The 15739-nt window shown below is 37.6% G+C and overlaps 1 protein-coding gene across 4 annotated transcripts in view; it reads left to right on the forward strand.

The window, feature by feature from the left end:
* GK (glycerol kinase) overlaps positions 1-15739 on the forward strand; it is a 77350-nt gene that overhangs the window by 59459 nt on the left and 2152 nt on the right. For 2 of the 4 annotated variants that reach the window (XM_045876057.3, XM_045876062.3), the window contains 7 exons: positions 4678-4756; positions 5556-5652; positions 6184-6268; positions 7252-7372; positions 7484-7627; positions 9967-10047; positions 13865-13951. In XM_045876057.3, the coding sequence (XP_045732013.1) occupies positions 4678-4756; positions 5556-5652; positions 6184-6268; positions 7252-7372; positions 7484-7627; positions 9967-10047; positions 13865-13951 (694 nt within the window). The remainder of the gene's footprint in view (positions 1-4677; positions 4757-5555; positions 5653-6183; positions 6269-7251; positions 7373-7483; positions 7628-9966; positions 10048-13864; positions 13952-15739) is intronic. The other 2 variants (XM_045876070.3, XM_045876077.3) reach the window with 1 other exon arrangement.

Below are 15739 nucleotides of genomic sequence, written 5' to 3' on the forward strand. Positions count from 1 at the left end.
GTCCTAAGCCCCACCGTGCTCAAGGAGAGAGGATCCCACATGGGCATGAACACCAGGAGGTGGGGACCATGGAGGCCACCTTAATTATGAATCTGTCTGCCACAGCCTTTGTGAACGTTGTTCTTGGACTTTTGTAATGTACTTTCCTGGAAAGTATACTTTCTGAGCAGTAAATGCTTTTTATCTCAATTCCCTAACTTATTACTGAAGTATTGATAATATAGATTACATTTTAAAAATAATGCTCCCCCAATTTAACTCTAGGTTTCTGTTCTCTCTTCTATGCCATTAAAAATGCTATGGAGTTAGATTTTGCATTTGTAATCTTACACAAATTAAGTACGGTATAAATTATATACACAGAGATGCATATTACTGTCACATACACAAAGCTATGTTTACCGTGCCTAATAGATGATTTTAAGCAATTTGAGGATAATCTTAATTTTACATAATTTTTCTCCATACCCACTGATTTTAACCATAACTGCCTTGTATCATACAACTACCCCACATCCTGAAATGTCTCCTTTACATGGATACTGTTCATGGCAAGGAGCTCTTGAGGAAAAGTGTATTTGTCTTCTATGACATTACATCAGATCTACTTTATTATTTATTATTTTTTTTTTAGAGAGAGAACATGCACAAGCATAAGCAGGGGTGGGAGGAGGGGCAGAGGGAGAGAAAGAGTCTTTTTTTGTTGTTATTTTATAAAGATTTTTATTTATTTGTGTCGGGGGGGCACCCAAGCAGGGGGAGCGGCAGGCAGAGGGAGAGAAGCAGGCTCCCCACTGAGCAGGGAGCCCGATTCGGGACTTCATCCCAGGACCCTGAGATCATGACCTAAGCTGAAGGCAGATGCTTAACTGACTGAGCCACCCAGGTGCCCCCTACTTCATTATTTTTAATCTCCTCTTCCCATAGCCTGTTTCTTAGCCTTCCAATTACCAGGCTATGTATTTAGTTGGGGTTTTTTTAAAGATTTTATTTACTTATTTGTGAAAGAGAGAGAAAGCACGAGCGGGGTGGGGAGGGGCAAAGGGAGAGAGACAAGCAGACTTCCCACTGAGCAAGGAGCCCGATGTGTGCCTGATCCCAGGACCCTGAGATCATGACCGGAGCTGAAGGCAGCTCAGCTAAGCCACCCAGGCACCCCTAGTTTTTAAGTTATTTACTCCTCTTGTCCTGTTCATCATTTCATTTATTTTTCTTTATACCTTCTCATTTCTGTTATGTCTTTCTTAGAGTACAACTATTCAACTTGCATGCACCTTTCACATATAGGTCATGCCTTGGAATGAGAATTCATTCATATGTGTAGACGATACACTGAAGTATTGGATCTTTATATTTAGGATATAATTGACAATAACTTATTTGATAGCAAGTAGACCATCACCTTCTATCATTTTAGGTTTCTGTTCCTGTACTCTTTCCTGCCCACTTTGAAAGCATTATGCCATTTTCCACTTTATCCCCTGCCTCTGAATTCAGAAGACCACATCTTTTGTGAATTTGGAGGTTTCTTTCACTTTTATTAATTTTTTAGAAGGCTAGCTAATACCATGTATTATATCCGGGTACCAAAATTATATTCTTATTTCAGATGAATGTTTTTAATCTATCTTTTATTTTCTTAATATTGAATTTATTTTTTCACTTACAACGAAACACTCCTATATACTCCTGATGACCACATTTAAAATAATTTTCTTCTGGAGCCTTGAGAGTGGCTTTGTATTTTTTTTTTTCTTTTGTTTCAATCAAAGTAATGCCCTCTGGCTCACAACCAGTTACTTTTTCATGAAAATCCTGATACTCCCTTTTGCTAAAACAATGTTGTTTCCTCTCCAAAAAAAAAAAAAAAAAAATTATTATAAGCCTGTAACATACTGCCTTTTCAATGGAAATGAGGTTCATCAGCATCTGGTTTCCCAAAGTATAAAGTTCCACTAGCTGACAACCACAAAACCATTCCACTAGACTTCTAGCCCAGCAGCTGTTTGAAGGTATCAGTTTACTCACCTAAAAATATTGAAAATATTTGCATTTCTTGGTTAGATGCAATTTAGGCCCAGTGTCTTTTGAGAATATAAGGAGAAAGGGACACCTGTTTTTTGAATTAGATCTAGAATTGTGCTCTCCAATATGGTAAGCCACTAGGAACATGTGGCTAGTCCCAGTTGACATGTGGTGTAAGTGTAAAATATACTCCTGATTTCAAAGACCTAGTACCAAAAAATCAAATACCTCAATAATTTTTATATTGATTACATGCTACACTGATAGTATTTTTAATATTTTGGAGTAAACAACAATATATTGCAATTACTTGTCTCATTTTACTTTTTTAATATGATAACTACAAAATTTAAATTACATATGTAGCTGACATGATATTTCTACTGAACAGTGCTGGTCTAGAACATCTTACACATTTACTTGTTTTTAACAGCTACCATCTTTTTTTTTTTTAATATTTTTATTTATTTATTTGAGAGAGAGAATGAGAGAGAGAGAGCATGAGAGGGAGGAGGGTCAGAGGGAGAAGCAGACTCCCTGCCGAGCAGGGATCCCGATGCGGGACTCGATCCTGGGACTCCAGGATCATGACCTGAGCCGAAGGCAGTCGCCTAACCAACTGAGCCACCCAGGTGTCCCTTAACAGCTACCATCTTTGAATTGTTTGCTTCCAAAGGAAATTTGAGAGTAAAATTCTAAAGTCTTTAATTTTCCTTGATGGTTCCACTAAGTACCTAAATACGTAACATATCAAAGTTAGGAAGTGTACTGAAAACTTCTCCAGAGAGAGACAGTGGGTTTAGAGTCCCTTCAAGGTATTTGTTGAATTGGTTTTTTTCCCATTTTTAAAGCCTGATTAAGTTTGCCCAGTGATGTCAGATCTCTTCCTTAGTAATTTTTTATAGCTAAAAAGCTGCTGTATAAAGAGAACGATCGTGGTAGTCTGCAGCTTTCCAGTAACATATAGTGACTTATTCTCATAGAAGCTATCTATGAATGATAGAATGAATCATCATATTCCACGTCTAGTTATATCCTGGAAATGGACAGCAAGAAGGGGTGACCATCTGTAATTCAGTTAATTGAATTGGAGGCAAGGAGGTAGGCAACAGATTAAAAAACATTCTGCTTTCTGTACTTAATCTCACCTGATGTTTTGGTTTGGGGTGACTCTGGAAGTAATTTACATTAATAATCTGTATGAATAAAGCATCAGAACCAAATAACTTTTTTTGAAATTCCTAATGGTTTGTGCTGGTACTTTTTTTTTTCTCCTCAGGATCTTTTTATAATAGCTTTATTGAGATATAATTCACATATCACATGATTCACCCTGTTAAAGTATACAGTTCAGTGGTTTTCAGTATATACAGAGTCATGCAACCATCACCACAGCCTAACATTAGAACATTTTCATCGCCCCAAAGAATAACCGCACCACCCCAACTCTAAGCATCCACTAATCTATTCTTTGTCTCTATGGATATGCTTTTTGCAGACATTTCATATAAATGGAATGGTGAACTTTATGGTCTTTTGTGACTGGCTCCTTACACTTAACGTAATATTTTCAAGGTTCACGTTATAGCAGAACTTCATTCTTTCCTGTGACTAAATAATATTCCATTGTGTGAATATACTATATTTATTTGTCCATTCATCAGTCAGTGGAATTTGGATTATACTTTTTTAACACAGAAAAAACTAATGAAGCTAATACTTACATTCGGTAATAACCTTCCCCTCCGTGCTCATATTGAGCCTCATAGTACTTTAAGTAGGTGTTGTGATAGTCACCACCGTTTGTTTTTTTTTTTTAAAGATTTTTTTTCTTTTTTTTTTAAAGATTTTATTTATTTGACAGAGAGATAGAGAGAGAGCACAAGTAGGCAGAGAGGCAGGCAGAAGGAGAGGGAGAAGCAGACTCTCCACTGAGCAGGGAGCACGACGCGGGGCTCGATCCCAGGACCCTGGGATCATGACTTGAGCCAAAGGCAGCCGCTTAACCGACTGAGCCACCCAGGCGCCCCATAGTCACCACCGTTTTATAGGTCATGAAATGGAGACTCACTAAGCCTAACTAATTGGCCTAAGATCACATAGCAGTTAAGAACTAGGACTTGGACTCAGCCTGTTTATCTGACTCCAAATCGTCGTTTTCTTCCTTATTGCCACAGCCTCCTCCCTGCCTCCCCATCCCTTGGTGATTTTGTTTAATAATTACTTTGTAGTTAGCTTCTTCGCTTTTTTGTTACTGTTGCTTGATTTAATATGCTATTAGATACAAGAAATGGTTTTGAAAAAAACTTTTAATGTGCCCTTTCCTGATAACTTGGGAGATAGGGCGGGAATGTTTTCTGGGTGATAATCTACCTCATAGTTCAGCCCCAGTCCATAGAACAGCAGATTGGATAGGTCCAAGGGTGTGCTGGAGGGTTCACTTCTTTGCCCGGTGTCATGAAAAAACTTCTCTAATGACCTAGATAAAACTATGTTTGCATTAGTAGACCTCGTTTATGATATTTGTAAAAGCCCCAAAGTTGACATTTTTAAATTGTGTCCATCTTGGAGTGTCATACATTGAGAAATGCTCAACAAAATCTTTTTATAGTGATAACGTATATTCTCTCTGGGCTTCCTTTTCCTTCGTAGGGCTCTGTAGCTATAGCTGGTGCTGTTATTCGTTGGCTAAGAGACAATCTTGGAATTATACAGACCTCAGAGGAGATTGGTGAGTATGTTCTAACAAAGCGTTAGAATCTAAAGAATGAAAATTTTTAATGTTTTACCTCTGCAGTCTGTTAATAATTGTACTTTGAGCCATATGTGACATTAAATGATATGGATTCCTATTACGAGTTGGATTTATATAAAAAAGACTATTTTGTGAAGATTTATAAACCAACAAATTGACATAATTAGTGGTAGCCACCACTTAACAAACTGGCAAGGTAGGGCATAAAAATTACCCAGGTGTAAAATCGAACAGCAAAGATGGCCAGGATCTGCAGGTAAAGTAGTTTAGTTACATTTACCTGATGAGAAAGAACTTTAACTCTTAGAGTGAGCATTAAAACCCCAGGGCCTATCATTTAACTATTAACATGACTATTTTCAGTACAGATAATTATTTTTGAACTCATCTACCCACTCTTTCATCTACTTGTTTACTTCAGCCTGAAGGTGAGACAATCAGAAGCACATTTCTTATTGGGGACGCACTGGAGGCTACTTTTTCATCTCGTCGTCAACCACCTTAGAAATAGTGGAAATGAGTTAAAATACCTTAATGAAACTAATCCAGTTCCTTTATTTCTTGGCCTGGATTACATTGTAGTGAGAGGTATTCAATGTGGGGAAGTTTGTTTCTGTTGCTCCCAGCTTACATCTTTAATTCGGAACATTTTGCTCTACTAGTAAATAAGAAATCAAAAGCCCTATCCTAATTTTTTATACAGATGTGTTTATTGACTAGAGTAATAGAATATTTTAGAATGATTTTTGTTTCTCTCTTTTCTTATTATTATTAGAAAAACTTGCTAAAGAAGTAGGTACTTCTTATGGCTGCTATTTCGTCCCCGCGTTTTCAGGGTTATATGCACCTTACTGGGAGCCCAGTGCGAGAGGGTAAGAATTGAATATGAGGTATGCTTTTACGGGTCTTGATTTTTTTACTAAATTAGCTAATAGCTTATAGTTTCTAGCTTCCTATCTATTTTCAAATGATCTTAAAGTGTTGAGGAAACCTTTTCTGTTTGGAGAGTATTAATTTCAGAACCTTTAAATTGCATTAATTTCAGAACCTTTAAATTGTCATCTGACAATAAGCCCCTGCCACATCCATGTCAGTGTTAGGATCTTTTATCTTCAAGGCCTCTGCCAATTATGTATCCAGGGGACATCGTCTAGATGAATTCTGATTTGGTGTTACATTATTGTCATCTGTTCATTTGGATCCTGGACTTTTCCCTATGTGGATGCAGGATTGTGGACCATAAGGACTTTCCAAGCTGCTCATTGTTTATGTCCAGTTTTTTTTTTTAATACGCATTTTTCCCCTGAACTTCTCTGTCTACCAAGGTCAACCTTTCCATATTTAGGACATTTCAGATTGACTCGTGTACTCCACTCTAATCTTAAAAATCTTTGTGTTTTTAGGATCATCTGTGGGCTCACTCAGTTCACCAATAAATGCCATATTGCTTTTGCTGCATTGGAAGCTGTTTGTTTCCAAACCCGGGAGGTAATAATAAGGGCTTTTTTTCTTGTACTTCGTCCGCTTTTATCACTTTCAAACAAATTATATATTAATGCTGAAAATTTATTAAATGCTTCATTATTAAATACCTAATCAAAAATTAAGCCTGCCTAAGCTCTCTTCTAATAAGTACAAGTTTCTCCTCTTTTTGTTAATTGTCATTACCTTCTGAGTTCCTGTCATCCGCCAGGCGCTGAGTGTTTTACAGTTGGGAAGATGTTGAGTAGAACATGTTAGGTAAAGCATAGGCATCAGGGCAGGAAACCAGGGTGCAAAGTTGGGGTATTTGGCATGGCTGGTTCTTCGGGTGAGGGCAGAGGTGTAGTGAGAAGAAAGGTTGGTGTGATCCATGAAGGAAGGCTTGGAAGATGAGAATAAGAAATCTAAATTTGAGGGCGCCTGGGTGGCTCAGTTGGTTAAGCAACTGCCTTCGGCTCAGGTCATGATCCCGGAGTCCTGGGATCGAGTCCCACATCGGGCTCCCTGCTCGGCGGAGAGCCTGCTTCTCCCTCTGACCCTATCCCCTCTCATGCTGTTTCTCTCTCTCTCTCTCTCTCAAGTAAATAAATAAATAAAATCTTTAGAAAAAAAAAAAAAGAAATCTAAATTTGAGGGGCGCCTGGGTGGCTCAGTCGGTTAAGCGTCTGCCTTCAGCTCAGGTCATGATCCCGGGGTCCTGGGATCGAGCCCTGCATAGAGCTCCCAGCTCAGCAGGGAGCCTACTTCTCCCTCTCCCTCTGCCTGCCACTCTGCCTACTTGTGCTCTCCCTCTCTCTCTCTCTCTCTCTCTCTGTGTCAAATAAATAAATAAATAACATCTTTAAAAAGGCATTAAAAAAAAGAAATCTAAGTTTGATTCTGTAGGCTTTGGGAAACTCTTGAGGGTTTTTGAGTAGAAGACTGCCATTTTCAAAGATGTCATTATGGAGTAGTAGTTTAATTACGTGCATTGCATTGGTTCATTTAAGATTTTGGATGCCATGAACCGCGACTGTGGAATTCCGCTCAGTCATTTGCAGGTAGACGGAGGAATGACCAACAACAAAATTCTTATGCAGTTGCAAGCAGACATTCTGTATATACCAGTAGGTCAGTAAACCTTCATTCCTTTGCATTCTGAGAGGAATATTTCTTTCAGAAGAACTGGTATTTTTAGGCATATGTAACTGCAAAGATCTTGATGTTGCCGTCTTCCCTCAGTGAAGCCCTCGATGCCCGAAACAACCGCCCTGGGAGCTGCCATGGCCGCAGGGGCCGCAGAAGGAGTTGGCGTTTGGAGTCTCGAACCCGAGGATCTGTCTGCGGTCACAATGGAGCGCTTTGAACCCCAGATCAATGCTGAGGGTATGTTTAAAAAAATGAAAATTTAGGGGCATCCGGCTGGCTCAGTCGGTAGAGCACACATGACTCTTGATCTTGCGGGCATCGGTTTGAGTTCCACGTTGGGTGTAGAGATTACTTAAAAATAAAATTTCTTTAATGGTATACCATGGAAAAGAGAGACAGTTTGCCTTTCTGTTTATTCGTAAGTTCAGAAACTAAGCAAAATAGCAAATGCTACTGTTTTAGATTGGCTACTAAGCATGTTGGGGTGCACTGAGTCTGAATGAGGGAAAAAGTTCCTTATTATAAGAAAAAACCTTCCAAAATCACTTTTTTTTGCCATCCACTTCTACTGTTCACAGTCCTTTCATGCAAAAGGATAACACTGCTTCTAACTTGCTAACATAGCCTTTTTTAAAAGTAAGAAGGGAGGGCGCCTGGGTGGCTCAGTTGGTTAAGCGACTGCCTTCGGCTCAGGTCATGATCCTGGAGTCCCGGGATCGAGTTCCACGTCGGGCTCCCTGCTCAGCAGGGAGTCTGCCTCTCTCTCTGACCCTCCCCCCTCTCATGCTCTCTATTTCATTCTCTCTCTCAAATAAATAAATAAAATCTTTAAAAATAAATAAATAAAAAATAAAAGTAAGAAGGGAGATAGATCAGCCATGGAGCTGACCATCTGTGGTGCCAGTGGTCCAGTTTTAGGACATGATTAGCTGGCCTAAGGGACATCCTGGTAACTTTTAAGCCCAGCAGAGCTAGCCTGACAAAAGCGGCAACAGTAAATAAGCGAGCCTCAAATACCTGATTCACTGTCCTAACCAGCTAAGCTAAGCCACAGGCTCTGACCGACACCTTTATAAAATACAGTGGTGCATCTGTTAAATTGAAATAAATGTGAGTACAAAAATAAGGCTTTATATATATTGAATTTGATTTTATAGCCTTTCAAAAACCTATGTATAAAATCGCATCAAAGTAGATTTTGCACTACTGGGAAATAAGCTTTCAAATGCATTTCTCTTTAATTTTCTGGAAGACTAAGCCAGCACTTCTTAATTTTATTCCTTCCCACGTACAAGAAAATGGACTATAACACTAGTAATTTTATAGTCAGACAGTATACCACGTAACTTGATGTAGAAATGTGTTTCAAAATCTGATATTCTATCTGTAGGTAATTTTTATTTGTTAATATTGGATTAAGTGGGGGCTCGAAAAAATTTCTACATCTGAAAAAAATCAATTTTTTAATAAACAAATAACGTTCAGAGTGAGTATATGGTCTCGAGATGCTAATCCCACTCTTAAAGCAAGGAAGTTCTGTGCAAAGGGTTTCCTGTTTTCTGAGGACAGCCTTCTTTGCCATTTTTTAAGGCCTCAGCCCAGAGTTGGTCGGTTATGTCAGCTGTCCTTCCCTTCCCCAACCCCACGCCTCCCCACACGACACAGACGTGCGCACATGTGTAACAGGCATCTAGGTATAAATAGTTCCTTCTCCAGCAGACTTTTTTTAGAGCTGAGTACAGGCCAGAAATTGTCCTGATGTGGGGATATAGAGATGATTAAGACGAAGTCCTTGCCCCTCAGGAGACTCACGTATGTTGGGAGAGGCAGACAAAGCCATGACAGTTCGCTGTGGTGGCTGGTCGCCTGAGATGTGTGGGAAGTGGTGTGGGAAGATGGAGGAGGGGCATAAGTGGGGCCCTGGAAAGCTTTCTGAAGCAAGTGATGCTTGAGCAGTGTCACTCAGGTGTCACAGGCTTCAGGTGCTGTGGCAAGGCCAGGAGGCCTGACAGGGACACCTTCCTGCAAGCCTCCGCATTACTAGGAGGAGTGCGTGTGGGTGGACGCACCAGTGGTGCCCATTTTCGTTTAGTCCTCTTACTGTGGATTTCCATCGTAAAAAAAATCCTGTATCACAGGAATGCAATTTGAATCTTATGAAGAATCAATACTTGTTAAATCCTTTGGCTAGACTGACTAACAGTTCTCCTTCTAGTCTTTCCACATTACAGTACACCCCTTCCCTATATCTGAAGCTTCCCCCCGCTTCCTCCCCACAAGAAAGACAGAACAGATCCAATGGGAATCCCTTTCTAATTCATCACCACTTGTTTGTGAATGGCCTGGTCTTCATAGGTAGCCTGGCTCCCAGTCTCCCTTCACCCTGAACACCATGCTGAATTTCCCCTCCACCTTCCAGCAGGTATCTCACCCAAATCCAAGTTCTGGTAAAGCCCCATGCCAGTTGAATATGTGTCACAATTTGTTGAAAATGCTGAGCAAACATAAGTACAGTGCTTCGACTATCTCCATAAACTACTTTTCAGATGTGTGTTTTTCCTACCTTCTATTTCTAGAAAGTGAAATTCGTTACTCTACATGGAAGAAAGCTGTGATGAAGTCAGTGGGTTGGGTTACAACTCAGTCTTCGGAAAGTGGTAAAAATGTTTTTATTCTTCTTGCCGCTTTGCCTTAGTATGTTAAATAACTTAATTTAAGTATCTAACTATTTACACTTAGCAAGGCTGCTCTGAAGAAAAGCATTATCATATGTCCATAGTTTCTAACATCTTGAAAACACTTTAAAGTTCTAAACATAAAATGTAAATTATCAGATAGATAACGTACTTAATTCTATCCTGCCCTCTCTTTTCCTTATTAGTTTTTTCCTGGTACTTCAGTGGGTAACTGAGCTTTCTAAAAGTAAAATTATTTCTTTCTTCTCAATGAAAAAGAAAATCAACTAGAGTCTTCCTTTTCTTTATTTTTTTTAAGTGTCTCCTTTTACCTTTTTGGGGGGCTGTCTTCATGGCCTGAACCAACCAAAACTTATGTTAATTTCAGAATCTGTTTCTCTACTTCCTAGGCTGATTCCAAGTTCTTAGTGAATGTACATTTTAAGAGCTCATTGGAATCAGAGAGGAAGAAATGTACCAAATAGTAAATTAGAAGTGTCATAATCGATTGGGAAATGCTCTTGGCAGAAAATAGAAAACTTAAGTAAGAAGGTATTGGGCTTAAGTAAGCCATTCAGTCATAGACAGCCTTAAGCTGCCTTTACTATGCACTTGATAATTAAACAGACTTAAACGTGCCTTTAATATGCCATAATATATTAATTCTTTGCTAAATGAAGATTTAGAACATAATAAATAGAACAATGTCCAATAATATATTGAAGCATACACTTTAATGGAGAAGAGTTTATAAATGAAATATTACCTGCCTTCCAACCCAAAAGTGAATATAAAATTACTTTTAATGTATCTGGCTTTTAGGAGACCCTTCTGGAACCATCCATTACCACAGATCACTGATCTGTATTTTCAGTCCTGGATGTTCCTACCTGAAGCTTTTTTACCTCCTAAATAAGCTTAATATCCTTTTTCTTTAAATCTTTTGTTCTGAGACTCCGTTTTCTTTCCAAAATGGTGGCAAAGCTTTTCTTACTAAGACCTTTTATGATTTTGAGACCCTTTATAACAAAACTTCTCAATCATAAGTGTTTTCCTAGCCCGGTGCTAGTTGCTATGCAAGATATAACAACATGGACCCTGATTTATTTTCTGGTTGCCCTTAATCAATGGCTAATGAGCAGTTGAGTCCTATGTTTTCGTTGACTTGTTGGATTTTTTTAAATGGCACAGTCGTCCCTTTGTCCCTCCCTGCACCGCACAGACACACACACACCTTACTAGCTAGCAGTTGAAGATCAAATTTTAATTGCAAAGTTCCCATAAAACCAACTGATCATTTTCACTTTGTTTGAATACCTCACTGTCAGTGAATTTAAAACATAAGAAAAAGTTGATGAAAGAAAATTGCATGATTTCTTTAGTTTCTGCTATTGAGAGGTTTAGATTTTTCACATTCTGTTTTTGTTTCAGACTGCAATGCATTTAAGAGTTTGAAGATGATTTTCAGTAGATTTATGAAACACACTCTAATGTATAACACTGAGTCTCTAAGCTGTGTAATAAACTCAGAATTATATTCAGTTAGTGACATGCCAATTGTATTTATTTAAGCAGTATAAACTATATATGACTATATATCAATAAGCTCTATAATAGTCGCAGTACAGATAGAATCCTATTTTAATAATCTTGAAAGGATATTAGAATTGCTACCTGGTCTTTTATGCTCTTTAAATTGCTTTAGTTTATGGGGAAAATATATGTTAGCTTCATCTCCAAAGCAGTTTGGCACTTTTGAAGCAGTCATATTTATTTTCTTATTTCTAACTATATTTGACTATATTATAAATAATTTTTAATATACATTTTGACATGTGTTTAAAATGTTGTAGAAGTGATTGGGAGTCTGATACTTTTTAGAGAGAGCTTATCATAAACGATAAGCTTGGCTTTGCACTCCAAACACACCGAAACAACATTTTGAAAACAGGTCAAATTGGTTTAAAATGCACAGCTATCAAATAACAAGTAAGTGTGTGTGTGTGTGTGTGTGTGTGACCAAAAGGGATATATTTTCATTAAATAAATGCCACCTGTTGGCTAACTGAACATAATAAAAATAAAATAAAATAAAATATAAATTTAAAAATAAATAAATAAATGCCACCTAAATTGGTAAGGACTTGTAAATGCAGTTAGTCCTCAGGGTCTTCTTTGCATACTAGAACTCACTGTAGCCATATCAGGAAATTAGTGATTAGAACTTAGCCGAACTGAAAAAAAAAAAAAAGAACTTAGTGTAACTGATGGCTTGCTCTAAAAGAACAAGAATATATGTTCCCTTTCCTAAAATCAAATTAAAATGTGGTCTCCACAAATATGGAAACAAAAAGAAACCTTGGTTTTATCTGAAAAATAACATAAGCAGTGGTAAAATGGAGGAAAATGGTTTGTACCCCTCTTTTAATCTACCTTCTAAGGGAAAGAAATGTAGGGTGCAGGGAAAAAAAAAACAATCCTTTCCCAAAAAGGCAAATAAATGACTGTTGTCAGTTTATTATATCAAAAACTATGCCCATAGCAAATATTTAACTAGCTGCATTTCAATGAAGCCCTTTCATCCAGTGGTTGCATATTCTTAAAACTTGGAGGTTAATTTTGAATATGTTTCTTTTTAAAAGAGCATTAAATAATAGAGATACATAATTTTTAAATTCAAGAAAAGCATATGTAAATAAAGAATTTTCTTTAAAGGAAGGGATTTTGACAGAAATTAGTTAGAAAATACCAACACAACCATATTCTCGGGCAGTTTTTTAAAAATGTGGATTCACAGGGCACCTGGCTAGCTTAGTCGGTAGAGCTTGCAACTCTTGATCTTGGGGTCATGAGTTTGAGCCCCATGTTGGGTGTAGAGTTTACATACATACATACATACATACACACATACATACATATATAGATTAAAAAAAATATGGGGCTGCCTGGGTGGCTCAGTCATTTAAGCATCTGACTTCGGCTCAGGTCATGATCTCGGGGTCCTAGGATGGAGCCCTGCATGGGACTCCACGTGGGCTCAGCGGGGAATCTGCTTCTCCCTCTTCCTCTGCCCACCCCCGCTTGTGCTCTCTCTCTCAAATAAATAAAATCTTTTAAAAAACATACGGATTCATACAGTTTATTCAAGATTTTATTTTTAAGTAACCTCTGCAATTAGCATGGGGCTCAAACTCACAACCCTGAGATCAAAAGTCCCACACTCCACGGATTGAGCCAGTCAGGTGCCCCTTTACAATTTAGTTTTTAAATTAAAGTAATATTGATTGGGAGGTGCATTTCCTTACATAGCAAATTCTGTTTAAAAAAGAAAACAAAACCAGTATCTTAGCAAAAATAGGGTTTGAAGTTCATTTTTAGTAGACCAGCATAACTCTTCTCTGATAACTAAAGGATCTCTACCTTGAATCTTGGGGGAATTGGATTGCTCATTTAGTATCTTTGGGGTAAGAATCAAAAAAGCTAAAATCAACAGCCTCCCAAAAAGTTCTCCATCAACTCTCTTCAGCTTTGCCAGTGGAAGGCTTATGTGGGTTTATATATGTATTATGTTCTTGGCTACCTGTGGCATGCTACCCATATTGTTCGTTAACTGTCATAAGCCTTCAATATTGATTATATTTTTGATTTGAAGTAATAACTCTGCTAGCTTTTATGAATATACTATTTTTATAACTTAATTTTGTTTTGCTGTCATGTGATTCTTAACACAAATATTGTAATTATGTGTCTCTCTTTTGGTTTGCTTGACTGGAATTCCCTTCTACTTGGATGACCACAGGTGACCCTAGTATCTTCTGTAGTCTACCCTTGGGCTTTTTTATAGTGAGTAGCATGGTAATGTTAATCGGAGCAAGGTACATCTCAGGTCAGTTACTCTTTAAATTAGACAATTTTATTAGTTAGCACTAATGTATTTGTGTATAACTTGGCAGAAAATGTTTAGAGTTTTTCATTCTTCCTGTGCTGAGGAACCTGGCAAATCCATGAAAGGTCTAATTTGTGAGACCAGTTAATCTTTCAGAGCAGTCAGAATTGAGGACTGTGGCTCTGCTTAATTCTCTTATTGTTGGTAGATGACAGTTTCTTTGAGGGGCCACGTTCTGCTGTCAGCCGCAGCAGGAAGCAGAAGTGAAAGTAGCGTGCTGTGAAAGCTTCCATGAGAGGACTTTCAGGGTGACAGGTGGACACTAAAGTCTAATTTTTGACAGTAATTCAATTGGCTTTCAAACGTACATAAGTTCTTCATACTCAAGAAAACTTGCCACGTGGGTCTAAATATTTCAATTCTGGTAAGAGTTTCCACCAGAATATGTTAGCAGAGTCTCTGGAAAAACTCTAAAATTGGGGAACATGTATAGTCGCTTTTATTTTAGTTAAAAGAATATATTTTGTGAGATGAAGTTTTAAAAATTACTGCTAAAATAAGGGGAGTCAAACTTAAAACCGAATTATTTTTTTGCACATTAACTTCTGCTTATTCTTAGAAAAATAAAACTGCTCAGCATGTTATGAAATACATTGCATAACCTGTGATGATTTAAATGTAATAATCGTTTTGGGGAGCTATTCCTGATGACAGCTCGATTTTTCTTCCAATTGAGGCTTAAGGGACTGCATGGCAATGACTTGTTCCATATGTTACCAAGAAAGTGAAATTTTTTTTAAATCTTCATAACAAGGGAAAGAGTTAAATTATTTCTTGTAATTAATCAGATGTTGACCTGGGTTTAACATGTAAAATGTAAACTTTATTGATATGGAGGGAGCATCTGATTGTAGAAATCCAACAAGCCTTAACTCAGCTTGACATCATTAGCTTAGCGCTATATATAAATATGGAATGAAAAGTGTTTACATCAGCAGAACATTAGATTATCTTTTAATGATAAAATATGAGTTACTTGCATGAGAACTTAAAACTAGGCTACCATTTTCCGTATCCTTCATATTTGGGATGTTTATTCAAATCTTCTTTCATAAAAACAATACCTTATCTTGGTATTAGTGCTTTCCACCTTATGAAGGGCTTCTGTATACACAAGTCTATACAGAATTCACAGATGTCTGTTTTCTTTCTGCTTCTTGGGAATGTTTGGTGGAAAAGTCCAAATATTATAATTTTCCAAAATATCCAAAATGGGTATCCAAAAATATTTTCCAAATACTGTGATAATCCAAAAATAAGTCATTTAGATTTATAAAGAAACTTATGAGTTGTTTGAGGAAAAGTTATATCATTTTTTCATTATCCTGAGGTGTTTTTTTTGTTGTTTTGGCTGCATGACGATGATTTGGAAAAGGAGGGATAATACTGCACCTGAATGTTTTCATTGATTTTTTGTTTCTCCTGTTTCCCCCTTGGTACTGTGAAGGAGGAAAAGGCCTACTCTCTATCAAAATGAGACATACAGCTTATCTCTAAGCTAAGGGATACATTATTTGTCTGAATTCCTAGGCTCCCAAAGGGATATGGTTACCATCTTTAGGTTCTCTCTCTTGGTAACATATGCTGAGATTTGAGAACAGTGGGAGTCACTTGCCTTGGTAAACAATTAGCAATAGTGTTAATATTTGCTAATTTTGGAATTGGCCTAGTTATATTTGTTGCATTTTAACTGTGAAGCAGTATTTAGAAATCATGTGGAATGTGTAG

The sequence above is a fragment of the Mirounga angustirostris genome, unplaced genomic scaffold (assembly GCF_029215605.1).
Source record: "Mirounga angustirostris isolate CCGP_5_RB_7025 unplaced genomic scaffold, mMirAng1.0.hap1 SCAF_11, whole genome shotgun sequence".
Lineage (NCBI taxonomy): Eukaryota > Metazoa > Chordata > Mammalia > Carnivora > Phocidae > Mirounga > Mirounga angustirostris.